We start from the raw sequence: 24,429 nt of genomic DNA on the forward strand, positions 1-24,429 counted from the left end.
CTTCCTCCTCTTCTGCATCCCGTTTCTCATTTTCCTCCTCCTCCTCCTCCTCCTCTGTTCCTTTTCTTCCCTTAACCCATGGACTGCCCCTGTAAAACATCCACCAAATGTCCACAATTGATGAGGTCCATGATTCCAGGCCCCGCCTCGACAGTGGTCACTTGGGGTAGGAAAAGAAGGGCATTTTGTGGAGTTCCTGGGCACCAAAGCCTGCTCAGATCAGAACCTAGAGATTCCCCTCCCTTCCAGGGTCTAAAGTGTCATTTTTAGGATTCCAGCCCATCGTTTTGAGGGTCCAAACCCTTATTTGTAGGGTCAAACCCCCTCTTTTAGGTCTCAAATCCTCATTTGTAAAGCTCAATGCTTAGCTTCTGGTGCTGAAATCCTCCTTTTGACCTCCAAGAGAGGTACCACTCCTATTACCTTGTTTATAAATACTGGGGCTCAAGTAAGTTTTATGACTTTTCAGTTTCCTAAGGATTAATGCTACTGCATTGTAACAGATTGTGAATTATGACAACAGAGGATTTGCCACAATTCCCTCATTTGAAGGGTTTGGCCACGCTTTGAAGGGTGGAAAATGATCCCTGATCTGGGAATATCCCAGGAAACATCTGGATTATGATCAAGAAGGGCCTGATTTGAAGTTCCGTCTCTATCCTGGTGGAAATAAAGAAAAAAAAAGAACAGAAAAATGCCATTTTTATTCTCCCTCAAACCCACATGGACTTTCTGAGTCTGGTTCTGAGCTGCAAGGCTACCCCACCGCAGGGCTGGTCTAATACCTCTTGGAGGCATTTACTTGCTTTTCCTGACATTTGTTTTCCACCAAACCAAGATGGATTTATAAAATATTTCAGTCCTGTCTGCATTCATGCCCAAGAAACTGCTCCATCCAACTTTCAGCTCCAAGCCAGTTGTTGTCACTGGGAAAGGCAGGCTGAAATCTCTGCAGAAAATCCCACTAGCTTCAACGAAACCAAAATTTACGTGCACAAGAAAAAACAACCCCCAAACTCCCAACCGAGCTTCCCAGCTGGGACACGACTGTGCCAGAACATACTCAGATACTTTCAGAAATCACGATTTTGTGCTTGTCTCCTGCACGCTGGCGGCAAACAGGGGCCAACACGTTGTGAGCTGCGTTCAACCAATTCGGATCTAAGCCAGCCTTTTCTGCCCAAGCTATTGAGATTTTTGGCTACAACAGCCCCAGGTCTGGACCCTTTTTCAGTCATCTCCAAGGTCCCAAGAGTGGCTGCCGAGGGTGATGGTGCTGCGAGGATGCTGCAAGTCTGCACAGGCTTGAGGAAAAACTAGAACCCAAGACCGTGTGAAATAAATCCTTTGGGGGATATTAAATTCAAGGACATCCCGGTCAGCTCAGGAAGGGAAGCTGGGAAAGTATCGCAGGGTGCTTGTCTTGCTCTGCTGCTTTTGTTTAAGTGTCTTGTGTTGGCTCTGTTGGAGGCTGAACCTGGGGCTTGCTGGAGTTGGTCTGAGCCAGTACAGCCATTTCTAAGTTTTCTGCATTTTAAGAGCTCAAGGAAGGTCTCCTAGAAAAAGAAAAGGGTTTCTTTGTCTGATGGGGGGGATGGTTGATGGGAAACAGCTTTGGTTTTGCTGGGAGAAGTCCCCCATAACTTGTCACTTTTTCTCCTGGGAGAGGTCCCCATGCCCAGAGGCAGCAGATGTCTGACGGCAGCTCCATCACCCAGTTCCTGGAAATTGTAGATGCACGGGAGCTGCAGCTCCTGCACTCCTGGCTCTTCATGGGCTGCTCTTCTGGACAATGGCCTCATTATCAGTGCTGCAGAATGCAACCACCACCTCCACACCCCCATGTACTTCCTCCTCCTCACCCTCTCCCTCCTCTACCTGGGCTCCATCTCCACCACTCTCCCCAAATCCCTGGCCAGTTCTGTGTGGGACACCAGAAAATCAGGAGGTAGGTGGCTGGGTGTGTGAAAGGGAAGGTGTTAGAGGATCGTTGTTTTAAAATGTTGACAGCTTCCTGGCCTGGATGAGGCTGACTGCCTCGCAGCATAAATAAAAGAAAAAAAAAAAAAAGAAGAAGAAAAAAATAAAAAGCTGTGCTTGTTCTTTTCAGCTCAGTTTTCCCCGAGCAGAGGCCATTTGGGACAATAGCTACAGCAGTGAGGGACAAGAGATGGCCCCTCAGCAGAGCAGCTGGTGGGATCAAAGACTCCCCCGCCCTGTCCTTTTTGGGCAGCAGGATGAAGGATGCTCTTTGCAGCAGCAAGTGAAGGTGACATGGCAGGGGGGAGCAGTATCAGCAATGACAAAGCTGCTTTCCAAGTGGGCGAGGGGGCTGCATGTTGGGGGCAGCCCAAGGGCTGGGGCCATCCAAGAGGGTGGGAGGATACATCCATCCCCATGATGTGATGCTCCATCTTTGCAACATGTCACCATAGTCACTAGATGTTCCCATCTGAAGGCAAATTACAGCCTGCCAAGCCTCCATTCCCAACACCCCCAAAACCTGCCCTCCACCCCCAGTTGTTCTCCTTGACGCTGACAGTAATTAAATTGCACTGAATCAGTGACGTTTGATTTGCAGAACCTTTGTGTTCATTTGAAGGGGAGTGGGATGCCCATTCCTTGGCATCCTCATGGCCAGGGGAAGCTAGAGAGACCTCCGAGCCAGGCGATCAGGCATGACTTGAAATAATTTGTCAGAGTTGGCTTGTATTCATAAATAATCCCTTTTAATCGTTTTCCTGGCCAGAAAATGGAAAGAGCAGAGCTGAAATTCGCATTCATTTCTCTGCCTACAGCCTGCCAGCCTGTTCAGAGTAAGGATTTTCAGCTGTGCAGTTTTGTGTGCTGAAACAAAAGGAGTGTAGCTAAAGGAGGACTCTCAATGTTTTGGGGGGGCCAGTTTCCCCTCTGCAGGGGTTTCTAGCTCCAGACACAAAGGTGATGATTGCATCATGGCAGATGATTCCTGCTTAGTTCATTTGCTCGCCTGTTTTAAACAAACAGTAGGTGAGGATTTCCCCACTTGCACATCCCTCACCACAGTGATCAATGTGACGGAGCATCGCCCATTGTCTATTAGAAATCCATTCTGATATTTTGAATATCCCTTTTCCAGGATGCTTTTAACAGGACGTTTCATTCTGCAGTTTAAAATTACTGTTCACTTTGCAGTGGTGGGAAGTCTCCAGACACGTTCTCAGGGTCACCTAGACCTGTGAGCAGCCCTGGCCAGCGCAGCACACCCTCAACAACAGAAGGGCACTGCCCTACCGGGGGTCGCTCCATACCCCCGCGTCTCTGTGGGGAGCCCCCCGGCAGGCTGAGAGCTGACCCTGGCAGGTGGCAGAGTCCCTTCCCAGCACACAGCCCCCTGGCCTGCAGGGACCCTGCTGGGAGAGACAGCGGTGGGAACACCCGGCTGCACACCCACCTTCACAGCCCTGCAGCCATCCCCGGGAGGAGGGATCCACCATGCTCTGTCCTTCTGATGGTGCAGCAGGCAAGCCCTGCCCTGGAGCATGTCTTCTGCTCCATGCTCCACACCAGAAAATTCAGGAGAGCCATCCTGACAGGTCCTCTCAGCTGTGACATGTGCCAGGTCTAGGAGACACTTCCAGGACCTCCTCTGCATTGCCCTGCCTGCAGAGACTTACCCTGTCAAAGGCTGTGATGATTCCTGCCCTGGTCAGCTTGCACCTATCCTCCCACCATAGACTGACTGTAACACCTCGCTCCCTTCCCTTGTCTGCCCTGGGTGCCTGCAGGCAGTGCCTCAGCCCTGCTGCGCTTTGCAGAGGAGCTGCTGGTGGGCAGAGCTGTCTCTCTGCAGCGCTGCCCATTTGCCATGAGCTCCCTCCATGGCAGGAGCCCGGCCCAGCTCAGCAGTGGGGAGCAGCCCAAGGCAGCCCTTGCTCTGCCCCTCTGGGCTCCCTCCAGGGGTCCCTGGGGCTGCAGGGGAACTTGCTGGGGAACAGCCTGAAGTCATCACTGATGTTACTGCTCTCAGATGGGAAGGGACACTTCTTTCCAGCAATGTCTTTTTTCTGATCAGTGACGGAGTTAGGTCCAATAATCTTGTCCCACTGTGAGACCGGGCACCCAGACAGTCCAAGGGAGGACTCTCCTGTATCCCTGCAAACCACAGGTGTCATCTGAGGTGCCAGAGGTGCTCCGAGATATTTGCACATCATTGTAAGCCATGATGGAGCAATTCAGAGGGACATGACAATGTTGGAGCCCTCATTCTGGAGGCTGATGGGACGTTCCTTGTGCCACCTGAAGTGACAGCAGATGCCCGCTTTGAGGGCCATGAAGCTTTATCCTGCTTCTACTGTTCAGGGCAGCCTATGGAGCTATTCCTCTGAGTATACGGAGTCATCGCCATGGGGAGAGCCAAGTCTCTCTTCCCCACCAGCTCTATTGGCTGGTTCTCCACTGAGCCTTGTGGCAGGCTTCCCACCGACACCCCTACAATGCCTAACCTTATCCAGGGCAGCTGCTCAATGTCAAGGTTAACTGCAGCCTGTGGTGCTTCCTCAGATGCCAGGGCTCTCCAGCACAACCGCGTGCCGCCAGCAGGCACAGCATGAGCATTACAGGAACACCATCCCCATTCAGAGCAGCAAAGTCAAACAGAGCCCAAGGGAACCTCAGCCATGGTCGGTGCTTTTGTTCCAGCAGCTGCAGGGAAGCAAGTCCTGCCCCCCCCCCCCCCCCCCCCCCCCCGCCCCGCCCCAGCCAGCAGACCTGGGCAGTGCTCCTCCACATCCTTTTGTTATCCCTTTGATGACACTATCAGGGAACGGAGCAAAGATGTTGACAGTGTTGCTGCATCACAGGATGTCCATAGGCAAGGACAGTTTCAAAAGCACCTTGTCCTTCCTGGAGGTCAGCTTCACCGGCACCACAGGCTCCCTGGGGCTGCAGAGACACCACAGGCAGCAATGGCCTCTCCTGCCAGCACCGCTCAGTCCAGCCCTCTGTCTCTGTGGTGCTGAGGACAGCAGGGTTTGCTCTCCTTAGAGTCACCTCATTTCCTCTTTAAGCAGGGTCAATGCCCCTGCGGCTGCTAAAGCCATAAGGGGGCTGCTGCTGCCAGTAGCCAGAATCAGCTTTTGTTGGCTTCATTTAGCAGAATCTTGAAGTCCTTACAGAGCATGTGTGCATATGAGGGAGGCGGCAGCAGCCCGTGCTGGTTTGCACGGGGACCCCAGGAAAGACGTGTGTGGTGGTTACTCGCCTCAGCTGGACATTGTTGCCTGATGGGGAGCACGCCAGAGGCACCCACAGCCTCGGCACGCTCATCCTGCACTGGGTCTCTGCAGCACCCGCTGAGTGAGAGGCAGTGGCAAGGATTTGCTTTCAAGGTTTCCAGCAAGATTGTTGCTTTGATGTTGCTGTTGGAAAGGCAGACCACGGAGGTGGGTAGGCATGAGAGCCCAGGGCAGCGCTGGTACTGCACAGCGCCAGGGCTTTGCCAGGGCCAGGCAAGCCCCAGCTGCCACGTTGCGGGCTCGGTGCCGAGCCGTGTGGAGACCAGAGGAAGCTTCTGGGGAGGAAACACGGCAGTTTGCTACAGCCCTCGGGCAAAGAGAGCTGCTTCCTTGGTCTAAAGCTTGCTGCTTCTCAGTTTCTGCCATGCAATTTCATGTAGCCCTCTCAAAGGAAGATTTTGCTGCCAGCTCCTTTGATTTTCTGGTGAGCACCGAGATGTTTGGGTTTATTCTTGTCAAGCCCCTGCACCTTGGATTGTGTGGCTACGTCAGCATCTCTGCTGCTGTACAAAACCAGTGACCATGACAGCTTCTCGGGGTAATAAACTCAAAGGCAAGGTGAATACATATGGTTTGATACACTCTTCCAGAAATCTCCCTGCAGTGTTGCCTGTGAAAAGCCACACACGTGCTGGCATTTGAGTCACCTGTGAACATCAATCCTAGAGCCCTGTGGCAGCCTGTAGCCATGGGAGAGACCTGCATGAGGAGGAAATCGGCATTTCATCCTCGGCTTAAGCGTTGGGTGTTGTTCTATAGAAGGAAGAGCATTGTCTTATTGCCCCAGCATGGGGTAGGGGAGCCAGGAGACGGCAGTTCCTGAGCCTGGGACAGCGTGCTCTAGTCTGGAGGCAAAAGCCATCGGTGAGAGTCTTCCCTCCAGCCTCCTGCCTGATCTCTGCAGGGGGCAGGGGACACGTGCTGGGGCAGCAAACTGTAGAAGGATTTTTAAAGGACCGAGGACATAAGTTACCATTGTCCGGGTTGGACAACCCAGGCCTGTTAGTTGAAGCTGCAGAGCAACTTTAAATTGTTCTGGGAACAAGCAGTGGGAGAAAGAAAACAAGCTATGCACAAGCAAGAAGCCAGGTGCAGAGCAAGTCCTGGGAACCGCGGAATCAACACACTCTCATCGGCACACTCTGATCAGGCACCATCAGCATGCTCACCAATCAGCAACACGGGCACCCACGTGGCCAGAGACTTTTATCCAATCACCTGTATGTAAAGTCAGGTGAGTGGTCGGTTTAAGTTATAAATATGACCTGTTTGTTAATAAAGTGAGCATGGCATGTAGCCGTATTGGTGGGATTGTCATGACTTGGCCGACTCTCCACGGGGGACCCTCTTCAGCAAACTGCCGTAAAGCCAAGAGATGTCCCTTGGGGCTGCTCCCAGCTCTGCCTGGGCGCTGCTGCTGTCAGATTCAAGTGATTCCAGGCCCAGGAGTACTAAGTGCATGAAAACTTTTCCATTAGTTCCGCCACAAACTTTCATCCACCTTGAAAACACAGCACCTTTTGCATCAGCAGTATGCAAAAATGTTGGGAGGAGGAAAACAACTCCTGGTTTCTAATAAAGGTGTCCAACATCAGCTGAGCAGGTTTGGTGTGAATTTTGCTTCTCCGCAGGAGTTTGCATTGTGCCCAAAAGACATTTTCTGTCAAAAAAAGTTTTTGATGGGAAATGTTTTACTAAACCTCTTCGAAGCCCATCCAAAAGCATTTCCAAGAAAGAGGGCATGAATAAAGCCTGTGTCAGCTACTTGGCACAGTAAAGGAACTATCACCTGCCTTCTCAGAGCCTCAGGAGGGTGGCTGGGGTGGCCCTGGTGCTGGGATGGTGGGGCTGGGCACATCACAGCCCCGGCAAAGGTGAAGCTAACAAACCAATCTGCTTCCCTCAGCAGCCAGAAGGTAGCCTCCAAAGTGGCCTGAAGCTTTCTAGTTTTGGCATGTTTTCTTGCAAGGAAGGCAGGCTCTGAATTCGAGCATTCCAACCCAAAAGAGACGTCTCTTAAGAAGAGCCCTTCCACATGGTGGGGCAGGATGCCATCAGGAGGAAGAAGGGCTGGGGGAAACACGAAGTGCTTCCCCTGAAGAGGCAGGCTGTAATGGCCAAGCAATGGGTTTCAGTTCTGCCTCTAGGTGATCGCCCCGGGAGTCTCCAAGCCCATGGAGGTGGCTTGGAGCTGCCGATGGCTGGGGACCCGAGTGGCTCACTGGCTCCTTGGATTGACGGAGCCCTTCCTTAGAGACCCACTGGCTGCCCTGCAGTGGAGCTTTGGGTCTGCACAGGCTCAGAGATATTTATTACCCACTTGGCAGTCCCAGCCCTGGGCTTTTCCAGATCCTGTTGTCATCCTTCTCCTTACTAGCCCCACTTAGAATGGACCACCAAAGCACGCAGATAGATTCATGCCCAAGGATGCCACATCTGAAGTCACCTTTCTAGCAGCCCATCTGCACAGAAGCTCTTGCACTTGCCTTCTAGATTTCCCTTCCCCTTACTCTTTGATCATTCAGACACTTTCCAACACTCCACTTGCTTCTTGGAGATTCAGGCAGTTTAAAGCTTGCCTGTCTTTCACTACTCTGTCCAATCAAGCCTTTAGCCACCTCTTGATATGTCTTTATTTTATAATTTCCTTTTGGTCTGGAAGATTTCCTGCATGGTGATGCCTTGTGGAAGGTGAATCTCATTGGTGGCAGCTTGTCCTTGGCATAGGCTTGAGGAGTGTTTTGTTTTAACTGTGTGTGTTTTTAACCAGTTGCGTAGATGTTAGCCATGCCCGCAGGGATCTGGTCCACTCTCTCTGCCTGAGCAGGGCTTGCTCCAGAAGAGCCCTGGGTGCGGGAGCCAAGTGGGAGCTACTGTGGGAAGGCCATTGCGTTCTGTTGTCACGGGGAGCATGGTCCTGTGTTGGCGGACCAGTTCTCATCCCCGTTGCTGAGGGGTGGTACCCTGTGAACTGCCTATGGAGATCATAGCGGTGCCACAGGGATCTGCTCCGCGCTCTCTGCATTGGCAGGGGTTGCTCCCTGGGAGCAGCCCTGGGTGCAGGAGTATACTGGGAGCTGCATTTGGAGGGCCCTGGAGCTGTGTTATCCCTGGGAGTGTGGTGACAACTTGGAGGACGAGGTCTTCTCCTCCTCCTCCTCCTTGTGGAGCACTTGCAGTCTGTGGTTCCCATGAAGCAGCTGCAGAGATCATTTCTGCGCTGTGGAGATCTGCTCCAGGTCCTCTCCCTGGCACCATTCCTCTGGCAGTGGGAAGAAGGGCTGAATCTGTGCTCTTCTCGGTGGCTGTCTTCTCGCACAGTGTGCAGCACATGGTCAAATGGTGGACGGCAGTGTGGGCATGCAGCTCTTGTGCAGGACTCCAGCCTCCTACAGCCACAGGAGTGATGATGCATGTCCACATGGGAGGTGATGCTGAGCCTGTGTGGCCAGGAGCTTCTGTCCTCTGCAGAGTCCTCCATGCCCATCGTCATATCCTGCCAAGAGAGCTGTGAAAAGGTCCTGTCCTTTCCTCCTGGAAGGGACGGAGCAGTGGGAAACCCCCAGAGCTCTCTGAGGTGACAGCTAAAGACCTCCCAGAGACCCTCCTGGAGGGCTGCAAAGGAAGAGGGGCCAAAGGCACACAAGTAGGTTGGATCTAGGGGCGATGCTTTGAGAGGGAGCAGCGTGGCAGCTCTGAAGAAAGCTGCGGTGTGTGAGGGCAAGGAGAGCAATGCCAAGACCCCAAAAAGAAATCCGCTGTCCATCTGTTGCCCTGACCCACCTCCCCAGAGTTACCTTAGTCCAATCAAGCTGATCCCGTGGTCCCACAGGGTCTGCCTGCTGCCTGCCGCCCTGCTGCTGACCGAGGAAAGAGCCGTCATATGATGGTGCTGGTGACACTGACGCCTGTTGACCAGTTTTCCCATCAGAGCATCTGGGGAAAATAAGAAAAAAGAGTGATGTCCACTTAGGGCTGCTCTTGCAACCTCCACTGGGTATCACTCATTGACTTGGAGCCGTTTGTATGACAGAGAGAAGACATATCAAGACTACAAATGGGGATTTCACTTGGGGTCTTCCCACCAGCTCTGCCCCTGTCACAGCAAGACCTCCTCTTCATACCTGCTATGGCCTCCATTTCATGGAATCGTAAAATCACAGAACAGTTTGCATTGGAAGGGACCTTGGTGATCATTTAGGTCATGTCTCTTGCCACGGGCAGGGACACCTTCCACTGGACCGGCTTGCTCAAAGCCCTGTCCAAGCTGGCCTGGAACACTGCCAGGGAGGGGGCATCCACAGCTTCTCTGGGCAACCTCTTCCACTGTCACCCCACCCTTGCCATAAAGTAATTCTTCCTAACATCAAATTTAAATTTACATTCCTTAAGTTGAAAACTACTGGCCCTCTCCCTATCACTACGCTCCCTGACCAGGAGTCCTCCCCCCCATCTTCCCTGTAGGCCCCTTTAGGTATTCTGCTCTCTATCAGCCAGCTACAGAGAGCAGACAAGTAGCAGTTTACATGGGGGAAGCAGCCTAAAGCCCAGCAAGGGAAGGGAAGTACTGGCAGCAGGTAGGTCACGTTCGACAGCCCTGAGTGGTGTGGGTAGTAATGGCCTCCTGGGACGGAACGACTCAGGAGGATCAGAAGAGAAATAGCAAAACCCGGAAAAGGAAACGTGTTCTGAACACCTGTTAGTCCTGGCTGTTACCTGACATAAAACAGTAAGGAGGCTGGCTGCCCAAGAGCTGTGTTGTGGTCACAGCAACCCACAGACGTTTCATCCATCTGGTACCAGAGTCCATTGCTGGCCTGTCAAAGAAAGGCAAGGACATGTGGAGATGAGCTGCATGGTTTCTCCTGAACAACACAGGCATAAAACTACAGAAGCAAGAGTCCACCAACGCAGATCCAATGCAGCTGGTAAGGAGACCTTCTCCCCCAGAACCTTGGCTGCCAGAAAGAGTGCCACCAAAGTTTTCCTTCCCCAGCACACATAGTCGCCGTGATGAAGGAAGTGGCTCTTTACCTTTGTGTAGCAGAAATAGTGTCCTGCCTGAGAGCTGCCACCGCTGTGCACCAGGACAGCGTATAAGGTGTAGAGGGGTGGTTCTGCAGCTCCCTGAGACATGTATGGCCGGAGATCCAAGTATTGGGGATACTGCACAAACTGCAGAGAGACCAAGAGGGCTAAGGAGGGATCCTGGCATATGACGTAAAAGAGCCTGCCAAGACCGGGGCCCAGCCGTGTAGAAAAACATCTCTGGAGCTCATCAACACTCGCTTGTCCCTGAAGCAGCAGGTAACGCCTTGGGTGGCACGAAACTGTTCTTGGGCAGAGCAGCTCTGCTGCAGCAGAGTATATGCTTGCCTTGCCACGGGAGCTCTCCTCTCCCCAGAAGGGAACACCAAAAGCTCCACCTGAACAGCTTGTGACAGAGCATCCTGCTTTGGGAAATCTGCTCCGGGACAAGAAAGAAAGTGGCTCTCAATTGCGTACACACCTTGCCGATCTTCTTGCTGGAGAAATCAAAGCGTTTCAGGCACAGCGTGTGAGCCCTGGGCATGCGATCAATTGTAAACCTCTTGAGGGCAGTAACCTTCTTGCCACACCTTGAAAGCAAGCAGAGAGACAAGCACCCTAGCTTGCCCCAAGGTGGCCAGACAACCTTTCCTGTCTCACACGTCCTCACACCATTTCAAGACTCTTCAGAATCATTAGCCTGGAAGAAAGAGAAGCTGTGCCTCCTGATTGTGCATCGAACCTCCTGAGGCTCGATGACACGCAGCATCTCCACACAGGCACAAGTCTTAATCTGGTGTTAGTCATCCTCTTACCTGCTACATCGAAAGCTGTTTTCACCAGCCAACCTCTCGGGTTTGACAAAGTCCTCCAGAGAAGCGGCGACAGATGAGGCTGCCTGGAGAGGTGAGAAAGGAGTGCTCTGAGCTGGGGGAAATGCTCTTGCCCAAACACTCAGGAGGAGTTGCCCATGAGACCCAGGTAGCTGCCGCTGAGGAGACCCACCGTGACCCTGCAAACCTTGGCCAGAGGGAGGTGGAAAGAGGGTATGATGCTGAACACTTCCCTCCCTTTCCAGAGATTAACTGGCCGGCACTATCAAGAGCTACCTCGCCGTGCCACCGCTCAGTTCAGCTACTGATGGTGTGCAGGGTCATCAGGAATGAAAACAACACGAGCCATCAGCCTAGGAGCCAGGTGGGTGTTGAGGGAGAGCAAAGAGAAGGCGGCTGAGAGTCCCTCAGAAGTGCAGAGAGGATAATGTGTGCTTGTCCAGCTTAAAGCCAGCACCTACAGGGAGTCCACTGCCATGGCCTCTGCAGGAGGACATCACCCATACCACCTTCCACCCCCCCCCCCCCCCAGCTCTCCTGTGTACACAGTGCACTTTTCAAAGCCAGCTGCATGCATTCTGGGAAGCCACAAGGAGTTTGGGATGTCTTGAAGCACAGTGAGAAACCCTCTTACTTTGATGTCCAAAGGCACATCCAGGAAGGCCTTGTAGGAATCAGAAACTGCTTTGCAGCTGCAGCACATGACTGGAAGGCAAACGGAAATGCTCAGCAACAGGGGAAGTCGATTGACCGTGCCTGTTTATGCCCTTCATCCCTACTAGAGCCAGCCCCACGCTCAGGTGTCTCTCACAGGCAGACAGCAGGGCACAGACAAGTGTAAGGAGAGCAACAGTTGTGGAATCATACCTCTGGACCTCAGGAAGCCCCCAAATATTTGATGGACGATGGTAGTATATTGAGAAGAGATGTCCCAGCTGGAAAGAAATGGTAAGGCAGAGAGTTATCTCCTCCAAGAGTTTTCCTGTGCCTGAAAGCCCTGGGCATAGGCTTTCCTTGATGGGGTACACTGTGCATTGAAAGGTCATTTGCTTGTGCTTACGCGCTGCTTCCAGCCAGACAAGCTCTCTGCATGGCAGTGACAGTACAGCGTAAGAGGTCGTGGGCGTCTTCCTGCACGCCGAGCGTGAAATGCCCTCCTATTCCTAATCAAGAGGAAGGTAGTACTTCAGTCCTCTACCAACAGAGGAAAGCACGTCAAAGCACCTGAGACAACTTACATGAGAGGGCATTGATGATGGCCCTGGGCTGGATGGCACAGGCTGAGGTGGACAAGGCATCGTTAACGTGCACTTCCATGATGCACATCATGCAGAAGCCTTGCTGGCAACCTGAAGAGGGAGGGAGGGAAGCTGGTCAGGTTAGTAAAATAGCCATTGTGATGGGAAACTTCATGGAGACCTTGGAGTTCTGCTAGAACATCCTCCTAGTCGTCCCCAGGTGACAATGGCCCAGCAAGCCCATGACATCTCAGTGCACAGAAAACATTCTTGAGAGGGATGCCTCGCTGACAGAAGTTTTCTGTGCAACCAGCAAATATGTAGGTTATATGTAGGAACAGGGAAAGACAGGCAGCACTAGAAAGAGGCGCCTTTGTGACAGCAAACACACCTCGATAGGACAAGCGGCTTGTAGGCTTGAGTGTTCCAAGAGCACCACCTTGGCGGTGGCTGAGAAAGAAGGGCTGCTTTTCTCCTACATCCAGTGGCAGGTTCTGGGGGTCCTTGGGAAGTGCTCATCAGACTGACAAGGAGATCTTCCTAAAAGTACTCACAGGAGTCGCTGTGCTCACGAGAGAGCAGGTAGTTGGCAAGAGGCGGGGTGTATGTCAGGCACCGCAGCACGGAGTTGAGGAAGCACGTATTGCCCAGGTTGTAGAGCCCTGCTCCAGCTCTCTGCCTTTGCTGCCAGTCCATGCAAATCTTCTCCGGGGGAAAGAGGATCTTTTGTGGTAGAGCCATTCCCTCGGCAACGACTGCAGGGAAATAACGGGTTTGTTGCATGCAGGAGCGGGCTGGAAACTAGGACCATGCGTGGCAATCAGTTAGCTGAGGGGAATGTGCTCGAGCTTGTCTAGACAACAATTAACATGATGAGACATGTTTACAGAGCACAGGGGAGTGGGAGACGGATGGTGCCAAGGATGGTGCCAAGGAAAGGTAACACCTTGCTGTTAATTGATGGTAGTTAACCACCAATCAGGGATTGCCTAGTATGCAATGCTTAGCTTCAAGAACCAATCTGTTTAAAATGCGCAGCTTCTGAAAGTGTATATAAACTTGTGCTTCTGTACAATAAATTGACATTTGCTTGCATCAAGCTGCGTCCCATCTCTTCATTCGCAGCAGTTGCACAGAAACCCTGGGTAGGCCTGGCTGCTCTCAGGAAAAGCTCCAGAATTCCCTCGAGGTTGTGGGATCAACATTGTGGGATGGAGCACCAGCCATGCCCATTGCATTTGGGGATTCACTAAGGCCAAGCCTGCCGGTGAAACTGTTACTCACAGGAATTGTTCCCCATTGCAGCCGTTGCTCCTCTCAGCAGCACAGTGGGAAGCTTTGGCTGACAAAGGATGTCCACCACGGTCCAGAAAGAGAAGATCAATGCCAATCCATCACCTGGTTGCAATGAAAGAAGCGGAGCTCAAGAAAATCATTCAAGCACCAAAAACCCCAGAGGCCAGAAATCGCCATCAAAAGTGTTCCAGTGGTCATTTTAACTGCCTGTAGCTACTGTTGGCAGCAGAGCCCTCTGGCTCTCCAGCCCATACTTGCCCACCCAGTCTGCAGGAGTGACCAGCTTTTGTCCGCTTCTTAACTATTGCCTTTGCTGGGCTGTGTTTCTGGTCTCCCTTCCTAACCCATCAGTCAAGGTGGGCTTTGGGTCAGACTACACTGAGCTCGACGCCTCGGGCTGCCACCTCCCTACTTCCCCAGCCTAGGTGATGGCAAAGAGATAGGAATTACCCAAGAGGAACGCTACCCATAGTGCCTGTATGGCCAGCCTTGAAGGATGGAAGAGCTCAGCCTACAGCTTGGGAGTAAGAGAGCAGCCTCCACTTTTATCCCCAATCTACCTCCTGTAGGATCTGTGCCAAAAGTCAAACCCAACTTACCTTTGAAAGAGGGTGGAAGGTGAGGAGGGGTCAGCAGGAAAGGAGAAATGCGTGGAAGGAGGTAGCCACGCCAGGAGCCAAAGAAGGAGCCATGTGTTCCCGAAGGGCAGCTCAGCCCCACTGGCTTTCGCCATCCCTCTGTGCAGGATATCAAGCCCTGGCCAGGTTCCGGGCAGGTGCCGCATCACTGCCCCTTTGTGATACGAGGCTACACGGGGACACACGGTGGCGACGCAGCCACCACCTCCCCTGCAGCCAGCAGGTGGCTGCTGCTGGGCTTCCCCACATGCTGCTGGCGAAGGGCTGTTTGGCTGCCGGCACAGCTCCCACCTCTTCCCCGCTCCGGACAGCCAGAGGAGGAAACACCTGCCCAGGGCTGGAAGCTGCCTGTGCACAGCTGTGGCTGGCACCGTCATGTTGCGCAGGGTTTCTTTGTCATTCGTCCCAGCTACAGGACTGTGCGTGTGAGACTCGTGGAGCAAAGGACCTGGGCTCTGACAGGTCTGCTGCCAAGGAATTTCATCTACCTGCCAAGACAAACCCTGACCTTGAGGCATCCAGTTTGGCCACCAACTCGCTTGGGTGGCTTTTGTTGACCCCTGCCCCTCGGGACAGCTGGTGTTTCCCCTCTCTTGCCTGGGGAGGCTGCTGAGAGAAGGCGTGCCCCGGGGCATGCTGGGAGCTGTAGGCCTGGGGCTGCTCCAGGGCCATGTTGTTCCCAGGGCATGCTGCCAGCTGTAGGCCTGGGGCTGCCCCATGGCCAGGTGGTTCCCAGGGCATGCTGGGAGCTGTAGGCCCAGGGCTGCCTCATGGCCAGGTGGTTCCCAGGGCATGCTGGGAGCTGTAGGCCTGGGGCTGTCCCATGGCTGTGTTGTTCTCAGTGTATGCTGGGAGCTGTAGGCCTGGTACTCCAGGGCAGCCATGTTGTTTCCAGGGCATGCCATTTACCACCCTCAGCCTCCCAGCAGCCATGTTGGGCTGGGCAGGCACAGCCTGTGCTGTGGCTGGGGCCGGCTGAGAGGGGTCTGTGGCCAGCCGTGGGGTGAGGGAGGCCCTTGGGCTGGCGCAGGAGTGTCTGCTGCCTGCTGGCTGCCCTGGGGTGCGGGAGGGAGCTCCCAGCCTCCGGTGTGCCAGGCCCCAGGGCAGCCCTGGAGGCAGCCCAGTCCCCTTGAGGGACTGGGAATATGCAGCTGCCTGGGAGAGTCACCAGCCAGAGTATGAGTGCTCAAGCCTTGTTTCCCTTGATGGAAAACTCGTCATTTGTAAATACAGCCTCTTGGAGGCGAGATCCAGGCCGTCAGGATTGCTTCCTGTAGGGAGCAGCCTGGTGACTCGAGGCTGCTGCCTTCAGTGTCAGAGCTGGATGCCTCTCCTCGCTGACAGGATTAAGTTATAGAGCATCACTAGGAGAGACTGCAGCTAAAGCAATGATGAACTCCACCTATAGAATAAGCTCACCAAGGTGTGGCTAGCCTTCTGAGGCAGCTGGGCTATAACAGTAGCCAAGGGAAGTGGGGTAACAGAGCGTTGCCTTCCAAACCATATAGCACAGAGAATAAATTAAGACCTATAAGAACAAGTAGAGTACAGGTGCCCCAGGAAAGTTCAGCTGAAGTTCACCAAGTTGTTGACCACCAGCAGTCTCCAAAGACCCCCATAAAGACCCCCAGGAGCAAAGTGACATAGGCAAGTGCCTTATGCATATGTAAATAATTTTGAGGAAGTAGTTAGTGCAAAGTACATCTTGCCATCTGAACATGCCCAGAAAGGACCCTGAGGGGCTAGATATTGACTGGTGGAGCGTGCTGATGGGTCGTAGTTTGGGTTTTTTTCCTTCCCACACAAAATTCCATTTTGTTTTGTGGGTAAGCAAAACTGCATATTTCGATGCGTTTTCTGGATTGGTAGTTTTTGCATAACATGTGTGATCTCCAGGTTTAAAACCTGGTGCCAGAAAACCCCAACAAGGACACGTGCCTGGAATAAGGGTTTGCACTTCTGGGGTATACTGTGGTTCTATTTCACGACTCACATCAAATTGTTCACAAACAATGCCTCAGGCGAGTATTCAGATGGGGTAGGGGATTTATTTCCCATGTTTCAACTCTATTATCTGGTTTGGACAAGAAACGCTCAAGGGACCAAGGCCATACCCCATTTGTTAGGCATTTGAATATGTCAACCCGGTGATAAGCTGACTTTCTGTTTGTGGTGTATGGGTTCACCGTGGGGTCTTAATACATACTGGATCCCCGCTTTGCAAGGGGTCCAGATCCCCTGCCCAGTAGGCAGCAGGTTGAGGGGTCCACCAAGACCTTCTCTGCCAAGCTTCTTTCCAGCAAGGTGGCCCTCACCTGTGCTGGGGCCTGGGCTTGTTCCTCCCCAGGGGCTGGACTCAGCACTTGTTGGACCTGATGAGGTCCCTGCTGGCCCCTTTCTCCAGCCCAACTCGGTCCCCACATGCCAGCACACCCACTGTGGTCCCAGACACTCCTACCCCCCGTTTTGTGGGTGCCAGCAGTGCCCAATGCCAGACCATCCCCACTGGGTTCAGGCACTGAGGATGACGCAGCCCCAGCTGCAGGATGGATGGATGAGCTCTAGCACCAGGAGAAAGAAAAGATTGAACATTTCAGATGAGGGGGCACCCCAGGAGGGTCCCAGCCCTGCACCCCGCCAGCTGCTCAATGGCAGGGGAACCCATTGCTCTTGTGGGAGCAGCGCTGCCACCACGGGGGCTTGCAGAAATGGACACAGTGGGGCCGGCAGTCGCATCTCCACCAAGCCTTTGGGCAGCCCCACAGGTGGGAGCAGCCCTCCTGCAGGCACAGTCCTGCCCAGCACAGTCCTGAGGACACCTGGCCACATGCCCTTCCCACAGACACACAGTGCTGAGGCCTGGGCTCTGCTGGGGTGCTCCTGCCCAGCCCCATGTGGGTGGTGCTGCCCAGGCCCATGGAGCTGATTCTGTCTGGCGTCATGGGGCTCCTCTTCCTCACCCCCACTGGACTCCTACCCACCTGCACAGGGCTGCTTCTGCTTGGCCACGTGTCCTCCCCTTGGTCTTTGTCATCATCTGCCATGTTCTCCATGTGCGCATCTGTCCTCAGCAGCTCCACTCTAAGGCCTTGGGGCCACCCTCTGGGCTCCAGCAGCCCTGGCTAGAGCTGCTCCTCTTTCCTGGCAGGGTGGAGGGAGGGAACTGCAGGGAGGTGGTGTGTGTCCCACCACAGGCCGCCTCTCGCTACTTGGCCATCATTACTTGCAGAAACTTTTGGTACTGCCTGGTCACTGTGAGGGTGCCGTTGATGATGCGGATGAGCTCCTCGGTGAGGTTCTGTGTGACCATGGCTGAAGGGCTGCCCCATCACATGGATGGTGCTCTACGCCCTGTTCCTGCCATCCAATGGGGAACTCCTCATGCTTTGGCATCCCTGCCATCCACAAGGAATTCCTCCTCTGGAAGTTCCAGGGAGAGGCCCTGGCCAAGGGCAATTCCCAGCTTCCCCACTGGCACCCAGGTTGCCCTGATGGACCAGGAAGTTGTAGTACCGGGTATGTGGAGTGGCTGGAAGACAACGGACATGTTATGAGCAATCCAGACCAAGTAACTTTGTTGTAATAGCAGGCCGAGCAGGCCAAAGCTGTAACAAGCTGCAGGTGTTGTGAAGGACATATGCAAGGCCAAGAGAGACAAAGAAACTGTGTATTCGCAGAGAGATAAGAGAGTTGGACAGAAAGATGAGAAAAAACCAGGATGCCTGCACAAGGGGGGAGCAATGTGTGGGCACCACACTGGGACCAATCCTAGGGGAGGTGGAAGCGTGTGAACGAGTAGTTTTAACCTATCAACTTTTACATAACAAAGCCTGCGTAGAGTGTGTATTTTTAGCTGGGAGTATAAATTGGTGTGAGTCTATTAATAGCGTCTGTAGAGTATAAATTGCTGTGTATCCCTTAATAAAGTGGCACTAACTTGATCACATTGGTCGTATAAGTCATGTCCGAGCCTTCTGCATCAACAGGGTAGTGCCATTGGCTCTGCCATCACACCAGGCCAGTGGTGTGGGACACAGTAGAGGGAGCCCAGGGTAGAAGAGCCGCTGCACGACAGTGACAGCAGCAGGGCCTGTGCAGACTGTAGCTCCCTTGGCAGAACATCTGCACTCGCCCTGCAGTAGAGGATGGGGAAGAGAGAGAAGGCTGTTGCCCTGCAGTGCTCATGCACATCTGCAAGCCCACATGTGGAGGTCAAACTTCTGTTAGTGAGGACTGGCAGGTTTCTTGGACAGACACTGGGAAGGCAGTCAGATGTCGAGTTGCCTGAGGATCCTGACCTCTTCTTCCTCAGCCAAAGTGCCACAAGTCACAGAATCACACAATGGGCATTGTTGGAGGGAACCTCTGGAGATTATCTAGCCCAATCCCCTGCAAAAGCAGGCTGTGCTAGAGCAGGTTGCACAAAATCATGTGCAGGTGGTGTTAGAATGTTTCCAGAGGCCTCTCTGGGCAGCCAGTGCCAGTGATCTTAAGCTGGGTGCTTTGCAAGGGTCCCTGTGCTGGTGGGGGGAAGTGCCTGGACTAGCTGCAATATCAAGGCACTGCAAAGGGGCATGGAGATGATGAGCACAACAAGCACATGCCATGCTCCCTGACTCCCCACATGACAGTGCCTGTTCCCAGGTCCCTGATAGCTGTGGAGGCCACCTGGCACTGGGCACCCTTTACCCTGGCTACCCTGAGGCAGCCTTAGGCTCTCTCTAGTCCACTCAGGCCACCTTCTAGGGCCTTCATTGCACCCCAGACCGCTCTGCAGAGCCTCAAGCACTCAAAAAAAGCACACTGGACTAGGGATCTGGTCCACTACACTCGACGATTCCATTTGAGTCCCCGTGGCACTCCTCCATAGGTGTCTGGTACCCCCAGAGCCTCCAGCTGCTCATCTAGCGTGGTCGATACTACAGGCAGAAGGCGGCCAAAGAGGGGGTAGGGGGGGCAACTAAGCAGCAGCTGCTTTGCTCCCCGCTCAAAGCTACTGGCGCTCCCTCCAGCCACGGCAGCTGTAGGCTTGGGCTTGGCAACATGGCGCAGCTGTGAAAGCAGAGCAGCCTGGGGAAGCCCAGGAACTCCGCGGCATAAGCAAAGGCCCAAGCTCGTGGATCTGCCCTGACCCCCAGCTGGCCGTGAGAGTCCACTTTCAAGTTTGCTTGCGCCTCGTCCAGAAGCACCCGGGGTTCCCACCAGGAGCCGGCCTGAGGCATTCTCTGCTTCCAGGTGCCACCCCCAAGGCCCCGAGCCCTGCGATGACCTGCCTTCCCTTCTTCCACTCTATCCTCATGCTTCTCTCAGAGCGGGCAGAGCTTCAGCCCTTTGCAGTGACCCTTTGTGCCCGACGTGGCAGCCCGCCTCCTTCGGCAGGTGCCGGGCGTGGAAGTCCTTGCCTTGCACAGGAGACTGAAGTGGACTGGCGCGTGGTTAGCCGTGCAGACAGAAACACTTTATTGCGAGAAGTCAGCCAGCTTCATTCTGCCCTTGTGAGGAGCGCGGGCAGGACAGAGCAGGCCTTTGACACGGAGGTTGCCTTTGCTTCAGCAGGCATTGCCCCAGCGGGAAGCGGTGGTGGTGCGCTGCAGCCTGCCCTGGACCCTCTTCATCATGCTGCTCCAAGCTGTTTCCCCCTTAGGTACTGCAGGAGCTCCTGCAGCCGAGTAAAGAAGTCCAGCAGCTTCTGGACTGGAAACGGGCAGGGTGTAAACCTGCCCGCTTCTGTTGGCCTTGGCCTTGGCCTTGGCCTCTGGACGGGGGTGTAGGTGAAGACCGGCTGTGGCCTTGCAGTAGTCGTTACTGCTGGGCGCAGGCCCATCTGCGCCAGGATCCAGTCGTAGAAGTGCTGGGTGGAGGTGTAGACGCCGGGCTTCCTTGCTCTCGCACAGCCCGTCCCCCAGCTGGTCACGCCAACAAGCCAGAAGTAGTCCGCGTGCTTGTCTTGGCACACGAGAGGCCCACCGCTGTCCCCCTGCAGCGCAGGAGAGAGGATGAAGGGGTTGTTGGTGGCCAGCGTCAGCCCGGTGGCGGGCTCCTTCTCTCTCACAGCACCTGCCAGAGCTGTACGGAGTGGCCGGGCAAGCTCTGTAGAAGCTTGCCTGGCAGGGGGCGGTGGGCTTGTAAGGCAGGGCTCGCTCTCCCTGCGGCACGGTGATGCTGCAGGTGTAGGCAGACGGCTGTGTCAGGCTTGGGATGGTGGAGCTCTGGGCTGCCGAGGGCACCGGCTGGGCCTTCCAGGCAGAGTGTCAGGCCTCTGCGACAAGGCGGGCAGGCCCTGGGCAAGGGCCTTCCCTGGGGAAGGGCGGGCTAAGGCCCTCATCGGTGGGGACCCAGCCATGGGAGTGTGAGTGGCCAGCAAAAGGCCGTGAGTGACGGCACACGTTTGGGCGGTTGTGGCGGGGCTGCCTGTGCTGCCGGGGCTTGGCTTGTAGCACACTCCTACCTGGCAGGTGTCGATGCCGCCCTGCGGATAGCCAGCACAGATGTTGTGGGTGTGGATGGCCCCTCTGTACCACCCGCTGCTGTTACAGACCCTGGCATCAATGAGGTGGACCTGGGCCTCCTGCAGCGCGTAGGCCGATGCTCCAGCTGTGAAGAGCACAGAAAGGAATGAACACCCAGCAGCTCACTGCCAGTTCTCCTCCCCCTGTCTGGCGGGATGAAGGCTTATCCCGGGGCTTGGCTTTGCATGCGGAGAGGCGTTGGACCGCTCTTTCCTTTCTGCCTTGCTCTGGGGAAATGGCTCAGGCCCATCTCCTTAAGAGGCATACGTCCCCACAGCCTGACTCTGGCTTTCGCCTCTGCCATCAGGAAGCGCAACCTGCCTCCCCAAGCTGGCCAAGCTTGCACTCGCGCCGCCACTAAGTTTTGGCAACTCACCTCTTGCATTCCTGGCACCCCAGCCACTGACGTAGCAGGCGGTCAGCTCTGAGACTCTCAGCGAGGCGTCGGGCACACAGGCAAGCTGTACGTAGCTGTTGCACTGGACTGGCTGGTCCAGTTCCAGCAAGGCAATGTCATTCCTCTGCGTGACATTCCAGTAGTGCTGGTGAACCAGCAGCTGCCTGACGTTGCGCACCTGAGCCTCAGGGCCCAGCTGAGTCAGCTGGGTGGCACCGAGCACCACGCGCAAGGCGGTGATGTACCTGCAAGGCAGATGGAGAGAGGGCTCAGAGGGAGCGCAGCCACATGCTGCAGCAGCCTGGCACTTGCCCTGCCTTCTGCTTGACAAGGGAGAGAGGCAAGCAGCGCTAGGGAGGCTGCGACTGCCCTGGCGTGCCTTGGGCTCAAGCAGTGTCCGGCTGGAGGCTGCTGGGAAGCAGTGGCACGCGAGCCCAGCCTTCTCCTGAGCAAGCCTCTCGGCGGGGCTCCGGAGTGCCCAGGCACTGGGCGTATACTGCAGGGCAACGGGATGGCAGTAGCACGTGCTCCTGCGCTCAGGGCACCTGCTAGTGTTGTGGGGCTAGCCCCGACCCCTGGTCCTCCTTACCTGACCTCGATGAAGCAGTGGGCTGCGGTGAGGACCCACTGTGGGCTGATGAGGGAGCCCCCGCAGATGTGCGCCGTGCCTCCTTCCAAGAGAGCCTGGATGCTGACGATCCAGGGCCAGGCCCCTGGCTGGGCATCTGTGCCACCCACGACGCGCGACATGCCGTAGTGCAAAGCCATGGGCCGAAGACCGCAGCTCCCTCTGTAACCAGAAACTCCTTACTGTGCTGCTGGATGGCTTGCGCCGTTGCGGCTGAAGGCCAGCCGTCTTCCCTCCCCACACGGCATGGCCAGAAGGGCCGAGCAAACCCGTGGGGCGTGCGCCCGCTCCCCTCGCCCCGCTTTCTGCTTCAGCCCGTGGACCAGTTGTGCCGGCAGCCTGGGAGCTGGCAAGGAGCTGAGCCTCCCAGACGGCCTTCAAGAACCTGTGGGGTGGCCGTGGGGGACAAGCAGGCCCCCTCCAGTGAAGCCCACAAGGGTTGCCCAAGCTCCCTCCCAGAGCCTGGGGCCACTTACCCACAGCTGTCCCACGTGCCGTGCACAGGACAGCACACGGCCAGCAGGACAATGAGGACGTGCAGAAAATCCATCGCTGCCAGCGACATGTGGCAGTTGCAAGGACGAGGGCTTGTCGCCACCAGTACGGCCGCCGTCGTACTGCCCGCAGGATTCCCGTTGCCTGGGGTTCCCTTGGACGTGGGGCTGATGTCACAGAGCGCCCGGTTGCGGGTGCTGGGCGTGGTGGTGTCGGGGGGGTGGGGGTGGGGGGGGAGGGGAGACAATAGGAGGGGTTCCAAGCAGGAGTGGAGGCAGAAGCTGGGATCGCACACCCCGACAGAGCCCCGTGCAATGCCCTGCTTGCGCCATCAGGGTGGGCAGGCCCCGTGGCAGGCAGCGGCGCCTGGCTCCCAGCTCTGCCTGTTAACAGCTCACAGGACAAAAGCGAGCATGGCCTCGCAGCCTCTTTGCAAAGTTCCCTGCCGCCCTGCTCTCTGCAGCCCTGTGCCACCGTCTCCTTCCCAATAAAGAGACACCAGAGAGCGGGGCTACTACAGGCAGCACGCGCATGCCTGGGTGTCCAAGAGCCAATCTCTCTTACGGCTGCGGCCGGCAACAGTGCTGGGCAAGCCAAATAAGCCACGCGTACCCCAGCAGTGTCAACCTGGCTGCACAAAGCACAGTGAAACGCAGGCGCAGCACAGTCCTCGCTGGCTATGTCAGCCACAGCAACGCCCTCTGGCAGGCTTCGTGTCCTCGCTGCCTATGAGTTCGATTGCGGCTCTGGGGGCACGCCGAGCAGGGCACTTGTGGCAAGGACAAGCAAGGTGAAATTCTCGAGAGAGAAGGATGCTCCTGCTCTCAGCCTCACGTGCCATTGTTGTCCGTGGCTTTGGTAAATCCTGCATCAGCCTTGTCTCGTGCGTCTGCCTTCTGCCGCTGTCTGGCGGAGCCTTGCTCACCTGCTGGAGTGCAGGAGAAAAGCAGGAGCCAGGCACGTGCATTACGTTTGCGCAGCAGGGCTAGGTCCCTGGAGGGTAGAGGGCAGTGGCTTGAAGGATGGCAGCCTCAAAGCTTGTGAGAGGTGCGGCAGCTCCCTGCTGCCATCCTGGCTTGTGTGGCCAGGCGTAAGGCACAGAGCGGAGGGAGCAACCGGGTCCCGAGGAGGAGGACCACGCAGGCTCTGCCTGGAAGTGGAAGAGCTGCTCTCAAGGCGCTGGAGGCGCAGCAGGGCTTCCTAGGCCCCAGCACCGGGCCTCCAAGCAAGCGGGCTCAAGGCTGCTTTGTGTTTTGAAAAGGGACCTGCTGCCGGCTCCCATGGGTCTGCTGAGAGCAGGCAGAAGGCGGCCTTGGAGAAGACAACTTGTGTGCTGGGGAAACTCTGCTCTTCCAGCACCATGTTTGGCAGGTGGCTAGCGGGGAATGCCGTCAGAGGTGGCCACGCTTCACAGCTGCTTGAAGGAAGAGCTTGGGGTGACTTGGAGGAGAGGACTCTGGCAGGGACAGCAGTAGCCAGGCAAGCCCGTCCAGTAATGGCACGCAAGTCCGAGGTGACCTAGCTAAGAGCACCCAAAGACCGCGTGTGTTGACAGATGGGGCAAACCTGGGAGCATGGCGGGGCAAAAGAAGCGGGGTTGGCCCCGTCTCTGGGAGGAGAGCAGGGCTGAGAAAGGGAGGAGCCAGGGAAGGTGAGGGGCACGTATAAGGATGGCAAATGGAGAGCAGGGGGGATCGAGGAGACAGTCACACTGAAGCAAAGTGCTGGCTGCTTCGCTTGCCTGAGCCCTGTGCCTGATCACCACAGAACCCGCTGGCCTCTTTTGGAGAGCCACCCCAAAGCCCTTCCTGTGTGGGTCCACTCGGCACCTGCTGCGCGGTGCGTCCCCAGGCCTGGCTGCTAGCAATGGCCGACGGCAAGACACGCCATAGGCAGCCAGCGCTTGGAAAGCCACAGTGGCTCGGGCCAGCTGCTGCTGGGAGCCCTGTGTGTGTGCGCAACTCACTAGTGAACCTGAAGCTGGACGAGGTGACAAGCAAGAGGGGAGAGAGAGCCTTTCGGGCATGTGGATGGCCTGTGGCTGCAGCCAACGTGCTTGCTCATCCCCAGCATCTCCACCTTGCAAGAGGA

At 55.5% G+C, this 24,429-nt stretch overlaps 3 protein-coding genes across 3 annotated transcripts; all 3 read right to left on the reverse strand.

Moving 5' to 3' along the window:
• Window positions 1-6,949: 6,949 nt before the first annotated feature.
• On the reverse strand, window positions 6,950-10,122 carry LOC121089632. Its single transcript, XM_040597005.1, has 3 exons — window positions 9,993-10,122; window positions 9,074-9,212; window positions 6,950-8,772 (listed from the first exon to the last, which is right to left on the reverse strand). The coding sequence occupies exons 1-3, from the start codon at window positions 10,067-10,069 to the stop codon at window positions 8,023-8,025; spliced, it is 966 nt and encodes a 321-aa protein (XP_040452939.1). The 5' UTR covers window positions 10,070-10,122; the 3' UTR covers window positions 6,950-8,022.
• On the reverse strand, window positions 10,097-13,116 carry LOC121089379 (ubiquitin carboxyl-terminal hydrolase 42-like). The gene is made up of 9 exons (XM_040596582.1): window positions 12,930-13,116; window positions 12,376-12,486; window positions 12,198-12,291; window positions 12,005-12,072; window positions 11,772-11,842; window positions 11,120-11,316; window positions 10,786-10,894; window positions 10,311-10,451; window positions 10,097-10,162 (listed from the first exon to the last, which is right to left on the reverse strand). The coding sequence occupies exons 1-9, from the start codon at window positions 13,114-13,116 to the stop codon at window positions 10,097-10,099; spliced, it is 1,044 nt and encodes a 347-aa protein (XP_040452516.1).
• Window positions 13,117-19,154: 6,038 nt separating this feature from the next.
• On the reverse strand, window positions 19,155-23,074 carry LOC121088175 (acrosin-like). The gene is made up of 5 exons (XM_040593871.1): window positions 22,320-23,074; window positions 21,805-22,005; window positions 21,195-21,460; window positions 20,758-20,903; window positions 19,155-20,286 (listed from the first exon to the last, which is right to left on the reverse strand). Exons 1-5 carry the CDS (start codon window positions 22,406-22,408, stop codon window positions 19,924-19,926), a joined length of 1,065 nt encoding a protein of 354 aa, XP_040449805.1. The 5' UTR covers window positions 22,409-23,074; the 3' UTR covers window positions 19,155-19,923.
• Between the last annotated feature and the right edge of the window lie 1,355 nt (window positions 23,075-24,429).

This window comes from Falco naumanni, chromosome 5, assembly GCF_017639655.2.
Source record: "Falco naumanni isolate bFalNau1 chromosome 5, bFalNau1.pat, whole genome shotgun sequence".
NCBI lineage: Eukaryota > Metazoa > Chordata > Aves > Falconiformes > Falconidae > Falco > Falco naumanni.